This window comes from Schistocerca americana, chromosome 2, assembly GCF_021461395.2.
Source record: "Schistocerca americana isolate TAMUIC-IGC-003095 chromosome 2, iqSchAmer2.1, whole genome shotgun sequence".
Taxonomy (NCBI): domain Eukaryota; kingdom Metazoa; phylum Arthropoda; class Insecta; order Orthoptera; family Acrididae; genus Schistocerca; species Schistocerca americana.
Genome location: NC_060120.1, coordinates 842,153,377 through 842,175,930, shown reverse-complemented (window position 1 = coordinate 842,175,930; position 22,554 = coordinate 842,153,377). Strand labels below are relative to the sequence as shown.

General features: G+C 39.7%; 1 protein-coding gene across 6 annotated transcripts in view; it reads right to left on the bottom strand.

Annotated features, from left to right (window-relative positions):
* Nucleotides 1-22,554, bottom strand: part of LOC124594907 (alpha-methylacyl-CoA racemase) — a 168,592-nt gene that overhangs the window by 50,512 nt on the left and 95,526 nt on the right. For all 6 annotated transcript variants that reach the window (XM_047133385.1, XM_047133387.1, XM_047133381.1 and 3 more), the window contains one exon: nucleotides 19,894-20,037. In XM_047133385.1, the coding sequence (XP_046989341.1) occupies nucleotides 19,894-20,037 (144 nt within the window). The remainder of the gene's footprint in view (nucleotides 1-19,893; nucleotides 20,038-22,554) is intronic.

Sequence of the window (22,554 nt, the reverse complement as noted above, 5' to 3'; positions counted from 1 at the left end):
CTTTGTGTGGAATAAAACCACAATCATACTAGACTGTGTCCTTTTTTACAGGCATATATAATATTCTGGACTTCTTCATTAAAGTACATTATTGTCTGTTACCGTATAATAAACTTCCATCAACATTTTTTCTTCATCTGTGCCCCTGTAAATATTAGTAAATACTACTGTACTTCTTATATAAGTACTACTGTACAGTTTTCTAAATCCATAAGTCCGCCTATTTCAGATATTCATCAAACACACAATAAAAGAAGAAAATAAATAAAATTACAAAAACCTAACTATCATAATCAAGTAAAATAAAATGAGGCAACACTGTACAATGAGAAGTGGAGTCCACAAAACATTATGTTTAGTGGGTTATTTAACTAGCTGAATCACAAAGTTATGAATATTTTAAAATATGGCCACCTTCAGTACATTGTCAGCAGCACATGTTCCTACATTAAAGGCATCAACTGGCCCCCTACCAACTTTCCAAAGTTGTTATTCAGTTACCAGTAGGCACTCTGCTTGTTACTGTTGATATCATCTCCCTATTAACACTCCAGTGGCATTGTCTTTGCTATCAGCAACACTATCTGTCTCAACATCTGCATACTACAAAACAATAGTTTTTCAAACATATCCATGACAGGCCATAGGCACCTGTACAGTACCTCTCTATATTAAAATGCTTATGGACCATCAAAGGGAATCCTTTCCAAGTACGCAAAATCATAGTACCTAGTTTGATCCAGGTTAATGGATGACTATTATTATGATCTGAACTAAGAGCCAAGTCACCCTTTCCATCACTCCTTCAGCACAACATATTACTTCTAATTTGTTTTACTCTTCTGTGCAGGAAGTCACCTCCTTTGATGGTTTGCTAAAACTTTGGTCTCTTTTAACTCTTTATACTGGACTAACATTCATTCAGTTTGACAACTGTCAATCTTCCTCACCAAAAAGGACTGTTCTTGTCCATCCCCCCCCCACCCCCCCACACACACACACTTCCTGTAGGGTGCAGCTCTCATCAAAGTCATCACAGATGAACGTTACCTTACCAAATAGTTGCAAGCAGATCTCCCATGCCGTATCTCCCACTGCACCAGTGATGGAAAAAAATACAGGAAACTTCAAAGAGTGATGTCTGTGCTCTCAAACTGACAATAAAGCATGATTGCTCAAATAGAAGTTAACCGAGAAACCTGACAAGCTTGCGCAATATCAGAGATGCAATAATCTCAGATTGTTCAAGATTCTAGAGATCACAGATCAAATAGTGCTGAATCTTGTATTAGAGAAGCTAGGCCTGCAGGTGACAATGAACAACATCGACAGAAGTCACTGAGTGGGATGCAGGATGCCAGATCCTGTGAAACCTAGACCCACACTAGTGAAGTTACTGTCATATGGGAAAAGAATTGAAATGTGCAGAATGAAGTCAGGTCTGACAGTAGGTGAAGATTTTATTTGGACTACATAATGTGCTTTAGCACACAATGCAAATGAACACTGGCTGTCGAATTGGTTTATTGATAGGCTACAACACACAACTGCACAAAGTACAACAAAATGAAACTGCCCAGAGGTGATACAGTGTCAGTAGCATAGCAACATCCAAATCTTGAAGGCTGCACAATAAGTAACAGTTGAAGGCATGGTGTGGACTGAGCTGGGAAGCTCACACTGGCCTACATATAGACAAGTGTAGACATCACTGATGGAATTGGCACGCACAGTCGGTATTGTACACTTGCACTTGAGGCCAATGGTGGAACCTCTGGTGTCGATCCCTACATCCACAGCTAGAGAGCCATAGTTCAGTGCATCCAGTAAAATCTGTGGTTTGCCGGCACAGGCAGTTGCATGTGCAGCTGGCACACTGTGCAACGAACAGATGTGGAGCGAGGTGGACAGCGAAAGGTAGTGGTAACTGTGGGTTTACCACACAATGTATGGGCGAGGTGATGAAAGATGAAAGCACAATGGTGAAGAGTGAAGTGTACTTTCTCACCTATATTTTATGGACACCTCAGGATTGATCTCTAAAGTATGTGACCGCAAGGAGAAAAGAAAAAAAATACATCAAATTATCATATCTATAAGTCACTGCATCAAGTAAACACACTTCAAAAGTGATGGAACTGAAGCCATAAAAATTACTTGAAAATGACTTTTCAAAAATATTCACATCAAAAATTCTTATTTGAATAAGACTAATGTGCATTGTTGGCTCCAGTTATTGCTTAGTGGCATTTAACTGTATAAGTTATTGAAATTATCAGGCAGTAAAATGCTAATTCAAATATAACTGAAGTTAACATATGAAAGCAGGTTCTTCGTGGAAAGCAGGAAAATGTACACTACTAGTGTGCAACCATTTTAACCACTAACAAACCTAGTCCCATGACTTCTCGAATTACATACCGTGTAAGAACATACTATATGCTGACGATATGACATTAATGAGTACAGGAGAGAACTTACAGAGTGTACTGGACAAAAATAGAGAAATGATGCAAATGGCTAATTACTGGTGTCAGGCTAACCAGCTGTGCATAAATCAAACAAAAACAGAAGAAATAATATTTAATCTCAAAGTAACTAAAAAAGAAAACCAAACAGTGAAATTACTTGGACTACTCATAGACCAAAAGCTCTCATGAGAAGGACACACCAATTATCTATGCAGTAAACTAGCACCAGTACTTTTCTTATTGTATAAATTAAGAAACAGTGTGAGCAAGCAATTGCTACTCCACTCATACTATGCTTTTTTTCATTCCCATCTGCAACATGGAATATTGCTTTGGGGTAACTCCCCAGGGGCTGAATGTATTTTCAGATGGCAGAAGAAAGCAATCAGGTGCATGGAGGGGTTAGCACCCAGAGAGTCCTGCAGAAATTATTTTAAATCTCTTGGCGTAATGACAGTGCCAAGCACGTACATATATAACTGTCTAATATATGCCAGAGAAAATCTGAAAAAATTGAACATGAGATGTGATGTGCATGCACACACTACAAGAAACAGTCACCTGCTGGACTTGCCTTCCACAAGACTTGCTGTAGTCCATAATAACTATAAGTACTTAAGCATAAAATTTTTCAATAAGTTACCATGCTCAGCTTGTACAGTACCACTAAATAAATATAAGAATACATTGCAAACCTGGCTAAAAAACAACGAATTCTATACAACTGAAGAATTCTTAGAAACTAATCATCAAAATATATGTTTCACCTAAGTTATGAAGAAAATGTTTTGATATTATATAAGCTAGTTATTTACTGTGATTCTTTTCTTGTGTGTGTATTTAATTACTGTATAAAACATTGTTTTACATAATGCTGAAGAAAAGGTCCTTAGTTCCTTTTCTCCCCTTTCTGTAACTATTTGAATATCGTACCGAAACTAAAACTCTCTGTATGAAAAATACTGAAAGGCTAATAAAAATATTCTATTCTATTCTATCTCTTTTTAAGGCCAATAATTTCAAATACATGGAACAGATATCTTTAATATAGTACTGGTGAAGGAAATGAGTTTTTTAAAATTGATCCTTATAACCACATTTGGTTTAAAATACTTATTAACATAAAGTTCCTTACATGACATGACACATCCTACCAGTCGAGCAACAAGAGAAGAAGGAAGAACTCATCTAGAAAAGAAACAAGTGACGTTCACTCAAGAAAAGACAAATGATATACAGAGTAGTTTCTTTGGCTGTAATTTTATATTTTATAGTACTAAGTCTTTGTCACATAGTGGCTTGTTGATACATATTCTTCTCTTTATACACTGTATTACACTTATTACCTGTGTGTGATGGAGACAGTACAAAAAGTGAACAACCATAAGACAGAGACGGAAGAAGCTCAATATACAATGCAAATGAACTTAAAAGCCTGTGCTTTAGGGGTTAAGAACCTGTCAACTCTTGTTGCAGCTAGTTCTATGTGTGTTTATATTGTTTCTGTAGTCAACCGTAGATTACTAACATATTAACAGGCTTTAAATTGCCAGTTAGTATAATAACTTAATGTTGCTTTCATTTTTATTCAGCAATTTATGGTCAGCATTGGTGTTACTCAACATTAGTGTCATTAATCTGTTTTTATTCTCTTTGCCTTACTTTTAATACTGTTGCATGTCGATTATTTTTGCTCTGTATAGTGAAGTTTGTTTTCCTACCATCTCTCTGCTTTCTCACGAGTGCTGCGAACCCAGCTGACCTTGGGCACAATATGTCCATCCAACCAGAAACAACCTGAGCTGCTTTCATCTCCAGCACCTTCCACCCCAGCACATTCCTGTGTGGGCACTGACCCAAAGCCAGATGTCATATCAACCAGCATTGTCCTCATGCACACTCTACCTGAACACACTATGCACCATGTCACACATGCAAATGTCTGATCTCTTCCACCTCATCTTGATGAGTTCCACCTTATTTATCAAGATATAGAAATCCACGTAATATTTCTATCACAGAGCTGGCTCAAACCAAACATTCCCATCAGTTCCATAAATCTAACTGACCATTTCTTCCTAACACATGTCAGATGTAACAGATGAGGATGTGGAATAGGGGTGTACATAAGCTCTGATTTACTGCCTATCATACCACACAAATTCAACAATTATGAAGATAAAAAAGTGGGATACATGTTCATGGAGACCAAATCCTGTAACCGAAAGCGCCTAAACTGTGTCCTTTACAGACCTGGAGAGGGCAATAATTCTGGCACTACAATAATCCAAAATACCTGGGAGTAAAGTTGGACCACATTCTTAAACTCAGAGATCATTTCCAAGAAACAAATCTAGAAGTTTCTGCCCAGAAAAACATCATATGTAAACTTACTGGCACCGCCTGTGGCTCACAGCCAACAGAAAGTTTCTCTAGGGTGTCCTAGTAATACAATGAGGGTTGCTGCATCGTCTGCATGAGAGAAATTACAATTGGAGTGCCACACAGTTCAATTATTGACCCAATGCTGTACTTGCTTTATGTTAATGATCTGCCATTTTATTTGAATAAGGAGGCCAAATTAGATCTGTATGCAGATGATACATGCATTTTGAGAAGTAAGCATCAACAGAGAACATAATAAATTATGTTTTTATGAAAATTGTTGTTGTTGTTGTGGTCTTCAGTCCTGAGACTGATTTGATGCAGCTCTCCATGCTACTCTATCCTGTGCAAGCTTCTTCATCTCCCAGTACCTACTGCAACCTACATCCTTTTGAATCTGCGTAGTGTATTCAACTCTTGGTCTCCCTCTACGATTTTTACCCTCCACGCTGCCCTCCAATACTAAATTGATGATCCCTTGATGCCTCAGAACATGTCCTACAACCGGTCCCTTCTTCTAGTCAAGCTGTGCCACAAACTTCTCTTCTTCCCAATCCTATTCAATACCTCCTCATTAGTTATGTGATCTACCCATCTAATCTTCAGCATTCTTCTGTAGCACCACATTTTGAAAGCTTCTATTCTCTTCTTGTCCAAACTAGTTATCATCCATGTTTCACTTCCATACATGACTACACTCCATACAAATACTTTCAGAAATGACTTCCTGACACTTAAATCTATATTCGAAGTTAACAAATTTCTCTTCTTCAGAAACGCTTTTCTTGCCATTGCCAGTCTACATTTTATATCCTCTCTACTTCAACCATCATCAGTTATTTTGCTCCCCAAATAGCAAAACTCATTTACTACTTTAAGCGTCTCATTTTCTAATCTAATTCCCACAGCATCACCCGATTTAATCCTCGTTTTGCTTTTGTTGATGTTCATCTTATATCCTACTATCAAGACACTGTCCATTCCGTTCAGCTGCTCTTCCAAGTCGTTTGCTGTCTCTGACAGAATTACAATGTCATCGGCAAACCTCAAAGCTTTTATTACTTCTCCATGGATTTTAATACCTACTCCAAATTTTTCTTTTGTTTCCTTCACTGCTTGCTCAATATAAAGACTGAATAACATCAGGGAAAGGCTACAACCCTGTCTCACTCCCTTCCCAACCACTGCTTCCCTTCCATGTCCCTCGACTCTTATAACTGCCATCTGGTTTCTGTACAAATTGTAAATAGCCTTTTGCTCCCTGTATTTTACCCCTGTCACCTTCAGAATTTGAAAGAGAGTATTCCAGTCAACATTGTCAAAAGCTTTATCTAAGTCTACAAATGCTAGAAACATAGGTTTGCCTTTCCTTAATCTAGCTTCTAAGATGAGTTGTAGCATCAGTATTGCCTCACGTGTTCCAATATTTCTACGGAATCCAAACTGATCTTCCCCGAGGTTGGCTTCTACTAGTTTTTCCATTCGTCTGTACAGTATTCGTGTTAGTATTTTGCAGCTGTGGCTTATTAAACTGATTGTTCGGGAATTTTCACATCTGTCAACACCTGCTTTCTTTGGGATTGGAATTATTATATTCTTCTTGAAGTCTGAGGGTATTTCGCCTGTCTCATACATCTTGCTCACCAGATGGTAGAGTTTTGTCAGGACTGGCTCTCCCAAGGCCATCAGTAGTTCTAATGGAATGTTGTCTACTCCCGGGGCTTTGTTTCGACTCAGGTCTTTCAGTGCTCTGTCAAACTCTTCACGCAGTATGGTATCTCCCATTTGATCTTCATCTACGTCCTTATCCATTTCTATAATATTGTCCTCAAGTACATCGCCCTTGTATAGACCCTCTATATACTCCTTCCACATTTCTGCTTTCCCTTCTTTGCTTAGAACTGGGTTTCCATCTGAATTCTTGATATTCATACAAGTGGTTCTCTTTTCTCCAAAGGTCTCTTTAATTTTCCTGTAGGCAGTATCTATCTTACCCCTAGTGAGATAAGCCTCTACATCCTTACATTTGTCCTCTTAGCCATCCCTGCTTAGCCATTTTGCACTTCCTGTCAATCTCATTTTTGAGAAGTTTGTATTCCTTTTTACCTGCTTCATTTACTGCATTTTTATATTTTCTCCTTTCATCAATTATTCAATATTTATTCTGTTACCCAAGGAGTTCTACTAGCCCTTGTCTTTTTACCTATTTTATCCTCTGCTGCCTTCACTACTTCATCCCTCAAAGTTACCCATTCTTCTTCTACTGTATTTCTTTCCCCCATTCTTGTCAATCGTTCCCTTATGCTCTCCCTGAAACTCTGTACAACCTCTGGTTCTTTCAGTTTATCCATGTCCCATCTCCTTAAATTCCCACCTTTTTGCAGTTTCTTCAGTTTTAATCTACAGTTCATAACCAATAGATTGTGGTCAGAGTCCACATCTGCCCCTGGAAATGTCTTACAATTTAAAACCTGGTTCCTAAATCTCTGTCTTACCATTATATAATCTCTCTGAAACCTGTCAGTATCTCCAGGCTTCTTCCATGTATACGGCCTTCTTTTATGATTCTTCAACCAAGTGTTAGCTATGATTAAGTTGTGCTCTGTGCAAAATTCTACCAGGTGGCTTCCTCTTTCATTTCTTAGCCCCAATCGATATTCACCAACTACGTTTCCTTCTCTCCCTTTTCTTACTCTAGAATTCCAGTCACCCATGACTATTAAATTTTCGTCTCCCTTCACTGCCTGAATAATCTCTTTTATCTCATCATACATTTCTTCAATTTCTTCATCATCTGCAGAGCTAGTTGGCATATAAACTTGTACTACTGTAGTAGGCATGGGCTTCGTGTCTATCTTGGCCACAATAATGTGTTCACTATGCTGTTTGTAGTAGCTTACCCGTGCTCCTGTTTTTTTTTTTTTTTTATTCAATATTAAACCTACTCCTGCATTACCCCTATTTGATTTTGTATTTATAATCCTGTATTCACCTAACCAAAAGTCTTGTTCCTCCTGCCACCGAACTTCACTAATTCCTACTATATCTAACTTTAACCTATCCATTTCCCTTTTTAAATTTTCTCACCTATCTGCCCGATTAAGGGATCTGACATTCCACGCTCCGATCCGTAGAACGCCAGTTTTCTTTCTCCTGATAACGACGTCCTCCTGAGTAGTCCCCGCCCAGAGATCCGAATTTTTACCTCCGGAATATTTTACCCAAGAGGACGCCATCATCATTTAACCACACAGTAAAGCTGCATGCTCTCAGGAAAAATTATGGCTGTAGTTTCCCCTTGCTTTCAGCTGTTCGCAGTACCAGCACAGCAAGGCCGTTTTGGTTAGTGTTACAAGGCCAGATCAGTCAATCATCTAGACTGTTGCCCCTGTAACTACTGAAAAGGCTGCTGCACCTCTTCAGGAACCACGCATTTGTCTGGCCTTTCAACAGATACCCCTCCGTTGTGGTTGCGCCTACGGTACGGCCATCTGTATCGCTGAGGCATGCAAGCCCCCCCACCAACGGAGCTCATTCAGTTTAATACTGTCAAAAATGTCCCACCTCCTATTAACCTAGTATGTCAAAATTTAGTTCTTAGGTCTGATGAAAATTTAAACTGGAAAAACCAAGTAATACACCTGCTACAACATTTAGGTTCAGGTACTGTTGCCACAAGAATAATTCCCATTTGTAGGGCTACAGAAGTCAGTAAGTTATCATAGTTTGTATATTTTCATTCACTGATTTCTTATAGGTAATATTTCAGGTAACTGCTCACTTAGGCAAAATATATTCATTGCACAAAAGAAAGTAATTCGAATTAAGTGCAGAATTCACTCACATTTTGCAGGTATCCCTTTAAGCAACTGGAAATATTAACCACAGCTTCACAGTACACTTATTTGCTTATGAATTTGCCATCAACAATCCATCGAAATTTGGGAATAAGAGGGTATTCACAATTACAACACTAGAAGGAAAAATGATTTGCTTTACCCTTTAATGCTAACTTTGGCACAGAAAGAAGTAAAGTATGCAGCTAACCAGCTCTTCAACTATATATCCACAGAAGTAACTTATATGGCAGATAGCAGAAGTGTTTTCAAATATAGATTAAACATGTTTCTCTCACAGTTCTTTCTTTACCAAAGAGGAATTTTTAAATAGAGATAAATAGTCACTGAAAAAACCTGTAAGTGGCCAGCATGTAATTATCATAACAATAATAATAATCATCATCATCCTCAGTATTATTGTTATGAACTTCATCTAAGGAACAATGAAACAGCCAGGGAAATAGCTTCTTGAGAGTACGTGTATTTCAAGGAAGTCTCCACTAACTGCATCTGATTGACTGTGAAATATATTTCTATCCTGTTTCAGTAAGTGTCAACAATGTTAGGCCTACTTTATAATGTGAGTGTAGTTGTTGGGCAGGAATAAACATGAAGTGGATCTGACTTAGAATTATATTCACTTTAAGTATTCCCTAATTCATTTTATTATTTTCTTTATGCAGGATGTTTCTAAAATGAAAGTAAAAAAAATGAGAGGACTGGGAGAATGGGGGCACAAAGTACTCCATAAAAGCTTACTTTGGAATTTTCCTTTGTGTGAGACCACGTGTACAAGATTCACGTGTCGATTTGAAGTTCTAGATTCGCATATTTTACTGTTTCCGTTGCTTCTGCCTAATCTTTCACTAATCATATGAAGACCCCTTTGCATTGTGATATATTATGAAATTTCAAACGCAAGCGAGTACCACAAACTCTTACTGTTATTGTCAATTGTAGGCTTAAATGTAATTGTGTTCTTCTAAAAATTTTGAGAACGGTATGCCTAGCCTTATTCACAACAATCATTCTCTAATTTCATTGCACAGTTGTGTTATTTTTGAGAACTTCTGATCATCGCAAGTTACAAGTATGAGTGGTTTGGAAACGTAATTTTTTCATAGCAAATCAACGTTTGTGGTTCACAGTTCTGCTAAGGAATACATCACTGCTGAATACCATTGTATATCAATGCAAATAAACATGCGTTTTTAGAATTTTTCGAAGCTATTACTGTCCTTTGCATAATCTATGAGCAATCTGCAGTAAATCAGCATTTGTGATTTAGTTACTGTAGCTGATATTCTAACTAACATATCGCGTTACATCTAGTTTTCCCTTAAAAAGGAGTAGGCCTATACATTATCTGCATTTATCGTAAATTAACTCTGATTTCAAGTTTGCTAGCAACTATAATAATCTCAAAACGTTTTAGAAAACTGGTAGCTTTTACCACAGGTTTCTGTGTTGCCTTAATAGAAATCTTGTTTTGTGTGTTTGCTTCAATTATCATATGGAATAAGCAATGTTGTAGCTCAACAAATTGAAAGACAATCAGTGGGTTTGATTTAAAGTTATTTGTTCAGTGCCTTGTAATACACTGCATCAGTCAAAATGCAGCCACACTGTGAATGTTTTTCTTGAACATGGGAAGAGTTGGTTGACATTTGTAAGCAGTTGAAATTCAGACAACTGTCAAATGATTGGCAGCTGCTGTGAACTGGTGTGTTGGAAGAGCTTCTGAGATTTGTGTGCATGTGACACCGGTACCAGAAGGACCTCAAGTACAGTCCACTCCTGTGAATCCTGTCTCCTCTGCAGAAAGCACAGAATCTGTCATCAGCTGTCTATTTGACTGTGAGAGGCATGTCAATAGTAGATTTAGGCATCCTGTACAGTGTGCATGGGGACCAGGGAAGACAGCGTGCAATAAGTTTGAGATCCTGTCTCAAACTGAAACTGAGCCAGTGGGACTCACTTCACTTGTTTTGGGAAACATGTTTTTTCTGGTGTCAAGAGGATGTGAATACAAAGGTGAAGGGGTCTATTAATTAGGGGGCAGGGGTCTATTAATTAGGGATCTATTAATTGTCAGCAATTCAAATGTATGGTAAATGATGGTAGCCCTCAGGGAAATGGCTGCAAAGGCAGGAAAGGACACCAAGTGCACTCAGCGTGTATGCTCGGGGGCCTCATTCAACACGTTGGAGAGGCTCTCAGTGAACTCTGAGGGAACAGGGTGCAACCAATTGGAGATTGTGGCGCATGTTGGAACAAATATGCCTATTGCTGGGCTCCAAGGTCATACTTCAGTCATTCCAGTGACTGGTGAAAAAGGTTGAGGAGACCAGCATTGCACATAGGTTTCCACAAAGCCCACAATTAAAGCATTTTCCCCAGAACTAATCGTGGACCATGGTTCTGAGTCAAGTGGAAGGACTGAACCAGTGACTTCGAATGTTCTGTGACACATTTGGCTGCAACTTCCTGGACTTGTGTCATATGTTTGAATACTGTAGGGTCCCCGTAAATGGGTCAGGTGTGCACTACACATCAAAGGCTGCTACTAAGATAGCTGACTCTGTGTGTAGGGTGCACACAAGGGTTTTTTAGATTAAGCAACTCTCCATCTGATCCAGATAATGATCGGTGTAGTAAATCCACAAGCATCAGCGTAAGATCAAAAGAAATGCCTTGTATACGTGATTATTAAAATTCTAATGCTAAAATGACGAAGCATTTGCAATGAAGTGTCAGAGTTTGAAGCGCTCATGAAAAGTGATGAAACTCACAATATTAGGTACATAAAGCTGGTTGGAACTTGAAACTGATAGCAGTGAGATTTCTGGGGAAAATTTAAATGTATATCAAAAGGATAGGAAAATGGGGGTGGTGTTTTTGTCGCAGTAGACAACAAACTCAGTATCAGGGGCGGGCAAAAAATGATAACTGGATCCTTCTGTCACCCACCAGATTCATCTCCTAAGGTAACCAAAAACTTAAGAGAAAACATCAGTTCACTTGTTGTGAATTTTAAAATTTTCCTGGTGAATTGACTGTTCAAACAAATTTCGGGCCTGCTCCGGTTGTCGTTTAATACCTCGCATGATATTTCAATTGGGCACCTGCCAGTCATCTTCAGGTGAGCCATCGCAGACTGGCGAAAACATCCTCCTTTTCGCAATATATAGCATGCTGTAACTATTCTGCGCGTGCATCAAAACTTGATGGACGGACCACACTGCCTGCCGGCAGCACCCTCGCTGGTGGAATAGCGAAACTCAGTCGCCCTCCGCGTTGATTGTTTGCCACAGCCATCGGTGCACTCTGTCGTCTTTGATTAGAGCAAAACCTGGAGATGAAGGGATTCCATGCACTGTCCACCTGGTAGCCGCTGTCACAGTTCAACAGATTTTCCTCCAGTCGTATTTCTATGGATTCTTTAATAATGGAGTCCCAGAAAGACGTTGCTGTGGACAAAATCATTGTTTTCTCATACTCCATTGAATGTCTAGTAGAAATACAATGTTCAGCAATAGTGGACTTGCTTGGCTGCAAAGGCGAGTGTAACGTTGATGTTCAGTGCAGCGTTCTTTCACGGTGTGTGGTTTGAGCTATGTAAGCCATAACATATTGGCACAGTATCTTGTAAATTCCGGCCTTTCGTAGTAACAGATTGTCTTTAACTGATCCCACAAGGTCCGCAATCTTCGATGGTGGGTGGAAAACCAGTTTTACCTGAAATTTTTAGAGGATTCTTGCTTTTTTAAATGAAGTGTTGCCAACGAAAGAAAGATAAGCTAAAGATTGTTCTGTTCTCCTCTTTATCCACTTCCTGCTTCTTAGTTTTAAATGTTAGTGCCCTGCTAATCTGCCAGACAAAATACCCATTTTTGCTGAATACTGTCTTTAGATGGGCGAGTTCTTGAGGTAAGCTATCTAGATCTGAGACAGTATGAGCTCTATGAACAAGTGTTTTAAGCATACTCAAGGTTTGTGATGGGTGATGGCAACACGATGCTTGCGGATACAAATCAGTATGAGTGGACTTCCGGTAAACTGAATCCCCTAGAGAACCACCATTCTTCCTTCGAACGAGGACATCCAAGAAAGGCAAACAACCATCTTTCTCTATTTCCATGTTGAGCTGGATGTTGCTGTGAATGGAGTTTAGGTGATGTAGAAACTCCATTAATTTGTCTTCTCCATGAGGCCACACTATGAAAGTATCATCCCCATACCTGCAAAAAACTGTTGGTTTCATGGCAGCTGATTCAAGCACTCTCTCCTCAAAATCCTCCATAAAAAGGTCGGCCTCCAAAGTAGACAGGGAGCTACCCATGGCGACACCGTCAGTCTGTTCAAAATATTCTTGATTAAACATAAAATAAGTTGAGGAAAGAGCGTGCCTAAACAAAGCAGTGATATCAACAGGAAACATGTTACCAATCAGTGTCAAAGAATCTGCAAGGGACACTTTTGTAAAAAGTGAGACCTCATCAAAACTTACTAGAAGGTCTACACTGCTAAGACGAAGAGCCCCCAGTCTATTGATAAAATTAGCTGAGTTTTGTATGTGATGTGAGCACTTGCCCATGAAAGGTCTCAGCAAGGAAGCGAGATGTTTTGCTAAATCATATGTAGGAGCTCCACTGTTGCTCACTATTGGACGCGCACTATTGGTATGGCTTACATAGGTCAAATCACACACACTGTGAAAGAACGCTGCACTGAACATCAACATTACACTCGCCTTTTGCAGCCAAGCAAGTCCGCTATTGCTGAACATCGTATTTCTACTGGACATTCAATGGAGTATGAGAAAACAATGATTTTGTCCATAACAACGTCTTTCTGGGACTCCATTATTAAAGAATCCGTAGAAATACAACTGGTGGAAATCTGTTGAACTTTGACAGCAGCTATCAGCTGGACAGTGCATGGAATCCCATCATCTCCACAATTTGCTCTAAATGAAGATGACAGAGTGTGCTAACGGCCGTGGCAAACAGCAATGCCGAGGGTGACTGAGTTTTGCTATTCCACCAGCGAGGGCGCTGCCGGCGGGCAGTGTGGTCCATCAATCAAGTTTTGACGCATGTGCAGAATAGTTACAGCATGCTATATATTGCAGAATGGAGGACATTTTTGCCAGTCTGTGAAGGCTCACCTGAAGATGACTGGCAGGTGCCCAATTGAAATATCGTGCGAGGTACTGAATGACGACCGGCTGCAAACCTGAAATTTGTTTGAACAATCCGTTAACTTGTACACAAGTTCCCAAATCATACCGTAATCATCAGTGGAGACTTTCATCATTCAACAATCAATTAGGAAAATTACTGTTTTGTTAGTTGCAGGCATGATAAAACCTGTGAAACATTATTAAATCCTTTCTCTGAAAACTACCTTGAACACATAGTAGAAACTTTGGTCATGATGGAAATGTACTGGATCTGATGGCAACAAATACACCTGACCTCTGTGAGGATGTCCACAATGAAACTGGCCTCAGTGACCATGACATGGCTGTGGCAACAATGATAACCAAAGTACAACTAAAACAAGCAGAAAGATATATATGTTCAGTAAACTAGATAAAAAAGTATTGGTGTCTATCTCAATGAGGGACTTGAAACTTTGAGCACAAGGCAGGAGCATCTAGTGGAATTATGGCTCAAGTTCAAAAAATTTAGTTGAGCATGCACTTGATAGATATGTACCCGTTGAACAGTTCATAACAGTCACTGTAAATAAACTTCTAAATAAACAGAGACTACTGCATAAAAGGTTTAAAGTAAAGTTTAGGACTATAAATAGAAAGATGCTGAATGAAATGTTTTTGGCTGTCAAGAGAGCAATGCATGATGCCTTTGATGACTATAGTAGAAAAGTACTGTCAAACGATCTCTCACAAAACCCAACAAAATTCTAGCCATATGTAATGGCTGTTAGTGGCACCAAGTTAAGTATCCAGTCACTCATGAATGGGACAGGAACTGAAATTGAGGGAATCAGAGCAAAAGATGAAATGTTTAACTCCATTTTCAAATGTTCTTTTGCAGAGGAAAACACAGGAGGATCGCCACAATTTAATCCTTGTAACACTGAAAAGGTGAGTGAAATAAGTTTGAGTGTCAGTGGTGTTGAGAAACAGCTGAAATCGTTAAAATTGAACAAAGCACCAGGGCCCAAGGGAATTCCTGTTAGATTCTGTACTGAATTTGCAGCTGAGTTAGGTCCTCTTCTAACTATAATCTACTGTAGATACCTTGAACAAAAAACTGTGCCCAGTAGTTGGAAGAAAAAACAGGTCACACACATTTATCTTGAACAGAATGACCTCATCCATGTCAACCAGCATGGATTCCGAGAACATTGATCATGTGAAACCCAACTCATACTTTTCTCACATGACATACTGAAAGCTCTGGATTAAGGAAGTCAGAGATGCAGTATTTCTGTATTTCCAAAAAGCATTTGACTCAGTGCCACACATAAATGTATTGTCAACAGTACAGTCATATGGGGTGTCAAGTGAAATTTGTGATTGGATTGAGGACTTTTTGGCAGGGAGGGTGCAACATGTTATCTTGGATGAAGAGTAATCGTCAGATGCAGAAGTAACTTCAGATATGCCCCAGGGGAGTGTGTTGGGACCCTTGCTGTTCACAATATTAATGGTAACCTCAGAATTTTTGCAGATGGTGCGGCTATCTACAATAAAGTACTATCTGAAAGAAGCTGCATAAATATTCAGTCAATTCTTGATAAGATCTCAAAGTGTTGCAAAGACTGGCAACTTGCTTTAAGTGTTCAGGAATGTAAATTTATGCGCATCACAAAATGAAAAAACATGGTATTCTATGACTATAATATCAATGAGCAATTGTTGGAATCAGCCAACTCTTAAAAATACCTGGATGTAACACATTGTAGGGATATGAAATTGAATGATCACATAGGTTCAGTCATGGGTAACGTGAGTGGTAGACTTTGGTTTATTGGTAGAATACTGGGGAAGTGCAATCAGCCTACAAAGGAAATAGCTTACAAAACAGTCATGCGACCTATCCTAGAATATTGCTCAAGTGTATGGGACCCATACCAAATAGGACTAATAGGGGATACTGAACTAGTACAAACAAAGGCAGCATGAATGTTCACAAGTTTCTTTGATCCATGGGAGAGTGTCACAGTGATACCGAAGGAACTGAACTGGAAGACTCTTGAAGATAGATGTAAACTTTCCCAAGAAAGTCTGTTAACAAAGTTTCGAAAACCAGCTTTAAATGATGACTCTAGGAATATACTACAATCTCCAGTGTATCACTTACATAGGGATCATGAGAATAAGATTAGAATAATTACTACAAGCACAGAGGCATTTAAACACCCATGCACCATAATAATTGGTACAATGGCAACTACACGCTCCCAGGCACCTAGCGTCAGTTTGCGAAGTATATATACAAATGTAGATGGAGCGTCATGGGAACTTTCCCTGCAATACATCCTACATTCCCGTAACCCTCCTGGCCTCAACCTTCGTTAGTCACTGTCCTCACCCCTCCAGCCTCCTCCCTGTTCCCATTCCAGCACTACACAGCCGTCATTTCACCACCACACCCAGTCTTTAAATTGCTTTTCATTTCTTTTATTTCCCACCTTTCCGCTGCTTACCCCTTTCCCCCTCAGCACCTTCTCTCCTACTCTCCATCTAAACTGCAACACTTCACTGTCCGCCACTCCCACCATCACCATACTATCCCTCCCCCTCCACCACAGCCTCCTCCTTACCCCCACCCAGTCGCCTCTCCCATCATGCACTGGTGCTGCTGTTCGCAGTGTGGTTTCAGCTCTCTGAGACTGCAGGCGTGTGTGCAAGTTGTGTTTACGTGTGTGTGTGTGTGTGTGTGTGTGTGTGTGTGTGTGTACTGCTGAGAAAGGCCTTTAATGACAAAGCTTTGATTGTGTGAAGCTTTTTATTGTGCCTATCACGACTCAGCATCTCCGCTATATGGTGAGTAGCAACTTTCCTTCTCTTGTATTGCTACATTCCATCCTGGATTTTCCATTGTTTGATGTAGATGTAGATGTAGATGTCTGCATCCACTAGCTTTTGGTGCTAAGCACCATTTAACAGCATCTTCAGCCAACATGAAGGTAGGCATGCAACCAGCAATCTGACTCGACATAGTAACAGATCTGCAGGGCAAAATTTTCAATTTCTTTGTGACACCAAGGCAAAAGAGAGATGGTGTTGGCATTTCATACCTTTATTTCAAATATTTACAAAATGAATGCTCAAAATTATGGACTCTTTGTAATCTCCCCACGGACAATTACCCTCTACCACGCAATAATTAATAATGGTCAACCAAATCATCCACATGTATTTACGTTTGAAAAGTATCTGATCAGATTTTCTAGTAATATATGCGCCGACAGCTTGTCGACGCCAAGGTATTTTTCTAGTACGTTTATTCTTTGGAACAACAGAGGTACAGAAATGTATGCTCCATGGTTATTATAGAGAGAGAGAGGAACAGCTTCGGAAGTATCGGTTGGAAGATTGTCGGATTGCTAAAGGAGATTTATTTACTCTTCTTCGCGCTAAAGCGAGCTAGGAAAGTTTGTGCCGCTAGCGTGATAGATAAAGAGAAAGAAAAACCTGTAAAAGAAAATTACATGAGACTTGGAAACAACAGAAAACGGAACATGTACGGAAATGGATTCAATATACAATTTTCCTCAGAAATAAGGTTTGTGACCATTTTATTCTAGAGTGAATGACGAATGAGTTCTCTGTCTGAACCATTGATGATTGTCTGGGCCCTGTAATTAATTGGGAAGTTTCAGCTGTGACGAAGAGAGCCTGCAATCTCTGAGTTTTTTTGAAATCGTCCAAAAAGGCTTCGTCCACATCTGAAATTTTAGATCTGTCGTAAACTGAACGAATTGTTCAAACGATCGATTTTCCCAACTGAATGCAGCGCTTAATAATAATAACAAATGTAAAGATCTTTTCTAGCAAGCCAGCCGCTGAATATTAAGACGAAGGGCTCCACCAGAGATTCTACTAGGCTGATTTCACGTAAATAATATATTTAAACTGTACACAGATAAAGGACAGAGAGAGAGAGAGAGAGAGAGAGAGAGAGAGAGAGAGAGAGAGAGAGAGAGAGAGAATCCTCCATTAGCATAATTGTTTCTCTGTCTTTTCACGGATCAGCCTAACTAGAAAACACGAAGCCCTGACTTTATTGTACCGATTTATGTGTGAGAGGGAAAGAGCGATAAAGGCGACAGATACACTTCTGTACAGACAAAACATTACACCAAGTTAGCGGCAAGTTGCATTCACATAGACTTTCATCATTTACAAAAGCAGAGTAGAATTCATTATATCTTGCTTGAATCCACACTGTGCAACAATGCCGGAGTGATTGTTTCACCCTTTGATACGCACCTGGCACAGTGAGAGTGAATCAAAGGTTGCCATAATTTGTGCTATCAGCTCTTCATCCATATCAATAGGTCTTTTATAAATACCAGATTTCAGCTATCCCCAGATGAAAAAAATCAAGGGGGCATCAAATCAGGGGGAACATGCCGACAATGCCACCAGCTCACCACACCCTATCCACTTCTCAACGAAGGTCTCATACAAATTATTTCACATTGCATGAGCATTGTACCAAACACTGTTGCACATTGAGTGGGTCATTTTGGAGAACTTAGGCAGTGTTTTTCTAAAGAAGATTAAGTATTTGTTCGCAGTTAGTCGTCGGGGAGCATGTATGGACCAATCAGATTATTGCCCACCAAACCAGCACAAACATTGACAGCAAAGTGCTCCTCATGATCATGAACAAAGGTAGTGTGCAGATTTTTCCATACCCACATTTTGTGGCTCTTAAAGACACCTTCTGTTGTAAAGGATACATCATCCGTACAATGTATAAAGTGTGGGAATTGAGGTTGAATGGCACAATTCTGCAAAAACCACTGGCAGAAGTCAATGAAATGTGGAAAATCTTCTAAGTTAAGTGCTAGAACTTTTTGAAGACATGGTACACTGTGGAACGGCTTACATCCATTTTGCAAGCAACACTCAGTGAGCTTGTTCAGGGTGTGTTTTGCAGTAGTGCTATCAACTTCTCTTCAAACTCTGGCATATGCACTGTGCATTAATGTCCGCATCTGTCCAGCCTTCGCATCTGCATCGCAAAATGAATTTACTGGGTTTCAATGATGACCTTAAAAGCACAGGTGCCATTACAATACATTAGTGGACAACTGAAGTGCACCTATCTCTCTTAGGCAGCTGTGGGTGGCAGTGAATGTGCATGGATTTGGCACTTGCTGATTCAGAAACTGCTGAATCCACAACTGTTGAGCAGTGAGAGCATTTCTATCCATTGTGCCATAAGCACAATACATGTCTGCCCTTTCCTCCCAAGAAAAGCACTCAATTTCCCATCCACTTCTCACAGTACCAAACGCAAGGGTGTGTTTGTGGACACACTAATGCAGGGCGAACCAGACTCTGCAGTGTGTGCTGTGTGACACTGTATCAAACATGCATTTGCACTGCCAAACGCAATGCGTTCACATCCCAGCAGTTGCTGGAAGAAACTCCATGATGTTGTCCTGCCTGGAATACCTGCCACCATTTTTGCTCTAATAGCAGGTTGTACGCCTACCTTCCCAGCAGTGTATGATGCGGTTAAATGATGCTATATCATTCTTAATTCCTAAATTAGTTTTCATTGTGAGAAGCAACAAAAGCAAGAATTTGTTTTCAATACATAATGCTAATATCAAAGTTTGAATCTTTTTACGGACCATAATGAATTGTACAGTAGGTTGGTGTGAGTCATTTCCTGCCATGATTTTTATCTTCCATCCAGCATTCCCAGCACCATATTATAATCAGAATTTATATTGTCAAATGTTCATGTAACATTCCCTCTCAGAGCAGAATAAACATATTTTAAATTGTAATTGCAGCACAAAGAGAACCTCCTCAAAACATGAGAAAGCTAGCAGTAAATATGTTTGAATTTATCACCTTTCATTAGCAAATTGAAAACTTGAATTTCTTTTCAATTTGTCATTGGAGCAGAAACTTTTGAATTTAATTTTCTTGAACACATTTTACTTAATAAGTTACTGACTTAAACATTACTTACCACTCATTGCCACATAATTTAGGTCATGTCCTCCTTTTTCACAATAGGTGCCACTCTGACCATATCCTGTAAGTCTGGCATATATCAAGGAAGGATTTTCAGCAAGCAGTATTTCTGGCCCAAGTCCCAACTTTTCCATCACACCTATCATAAATGGAATACAGATAAACTTTAGGAAAAATATTTTGTTACTTCACTTTGAACTAGCAACATATCTTTTTAAGAAAAAGAGAATCAGTTTTATGGATATTTCGAAACTTTGAAGGATGACGTTTCATCTGAAAGCACATAACCAACTGCAAGTCAACAATCATTATTTGCCCATAAATAACTGATAACAACTGGTTTCTATTACAAAGTTATTTCTGATTAATGTCTTAGATGTATTCATTTTGAGCAATGTACCAGAACACAGCAGGTACTCTCAAATAAGTAAACATCCTGTGGTGAGTAATCTTGTTTTCATCCTATTCCATGCTACTGATACACATACACTGGGGTCTTGTGACAGACAGCTTGAAACAGTTATGTATGCCATTTCATGCGGTTATACAATACTGCAAGAAATAAGTAAAGGATTGAGGCAAGAAAAGTAATATAACCTACTTATAAAAATACTTTTGGAGTAAATGAGACCAAACATCAAATAGTTGAAGCACTGAGTCATTGTGACAGGTACACATAAAAGAATGATAATTTGCTAGCTTTTAGACAAATTTTTGTTTCAGCCAGTGTACTGTGTGTGTTTTGTGTGCCTGTCAACAACTTGACACTTGCTATTTGGAGAGCGATTACCTCTACTCCACCAAATGATTTACATTTTACCATAACTTGCTGGATAATAAAAATAATTAATACAATGTATCACAATCTGTAATGCTGAGAATTGACAGGGACAAAGATGTTGCTCACTGTTCACTGTCAGGATGCCATTTTGTAGGAAAACGTCTAAAGAACTGAATACAGGAGAAGAAGATGTTGAATTCTATCAAGAGTCAACTTACAATTTAATGTAGTCTTTAAGTGATGACAAACACAGATAGAAGAAATTGCACTACTCAGATTAATCATCATCTGCATCTATCAATCACTGGATATGGGCTCACCCAGTATGTGCATTGATTTTAATAGATTCCATATGCAAAAATTTCTATCATGAAAATCTACTCAGTACTTGAGTGTGTTATAATTTAGAAAATTCATCCACCACAGATACCCAAATATGTGTTACAACCCATCCCTCAGTTGATGATTTCTTTATTAATTCTGACACTTCAAAGTTAGTAACTAGTTAAATATAATAGAGGGAAACAATCCACGTGGGAAAAATATATCTAAAATCAAAGATGATGTAACTTACCAAACGAAAGCATTGGTATGTTGATAGAGACACTAACACAAACACAAACAACACACAAAATTCAAGCTTTCGCAACCCACAGTTGCTTCATCAGGAAAGAGGGAAGGAGAGGAAAAGACGAAGGGATGTGGGTTTTAAGGGAGAGGGTAAGGAGTCATTCCAATCCCGGGAGCAGAAATACTTACCTTAGGGAGAAAAAGGGATAGGTATACACTCGCACGCGCACACGCACGCACGCACGCACACACACACACACACACACACACACACACACACACACACACAAGCAGACATATGTAAAGGCAAAGAGTTTGGGCAGAGATGTCAGTCGAAGCGGAAGTACAGAGGCAAAGATGTTGTTGAATGACAGGTGAGGTATGAGCGGCGGCAACTTGAAATTAGTGGAGGTTGAGGCCTGGTGGGTAACGGGAAGAGAGGATATATTGAAGGGCAAGTTCCCATCTCCGGAGTTCTGATAGGTTGGTGTTAGTGGGAAGTATCCAGATAACCCGGACGGTGTAACACTGTGCCAAGATGTGCTGGGCATGCACCAACGCATGTTTAGCCACAGGGTGATCCTCATTACCAACAAACACTGTCTGCCTGTGTCCATTCATGCGAATGGACAGTTTGTTGCTGGTCATTCCCATATAGAAAGCTTCACAGTGTAACAGGTCAGTTGGTAAATCACGTAGGTGCTTTCACATGTGGCTCTGCCTTTGATTGTGTACACCTTCTGGGTTACAGGACTGGAGTAGGTGGTGGTGGTGGTGGGAGGGTGCATGGGACAGGTTTTACACTGGGGGCGGTTACAAGGATAGGAGCCAGAGGGGTAGGGAACATGGTTTGGGGATTTCATAGGGATGAACCAAGAGGTTACGAAGGTTAGGTGGACAGCGGAAAGACATTCTTGGTGGAGTGGGGAGGATTTCATGAAGGATGGATCTCATTTCAGGGCAGGATTTGAGGAAGTTGTATCCTTGCTGGAGAGTCACATTCAGAGTCTGATCCAGTCCCGGAAAGTATCCTGTCACAAGTGGGGCACTTTTTGGGTTCTTCTGTGGGAGGTTCTGGGTTTGAGGGGAAGAGGAAGTGGCTCTGGTTATTTGCTTCTGTACCAGGTCGGGAGGGTAGTTGCGGGATGCGAAAGCTGTTTTCAGGTTGTTGGTGTAATGGTTCAGGGATTCAGGACTGGAGCAGATTCGTTTGCCATGAAGACCTAGGCTGTAGGGAAGGGACCGTTTGATATGGAATGGGTGGCAGCTGTCATAATGGAGCTACTGTTGCTTGTTGGTGGGTTT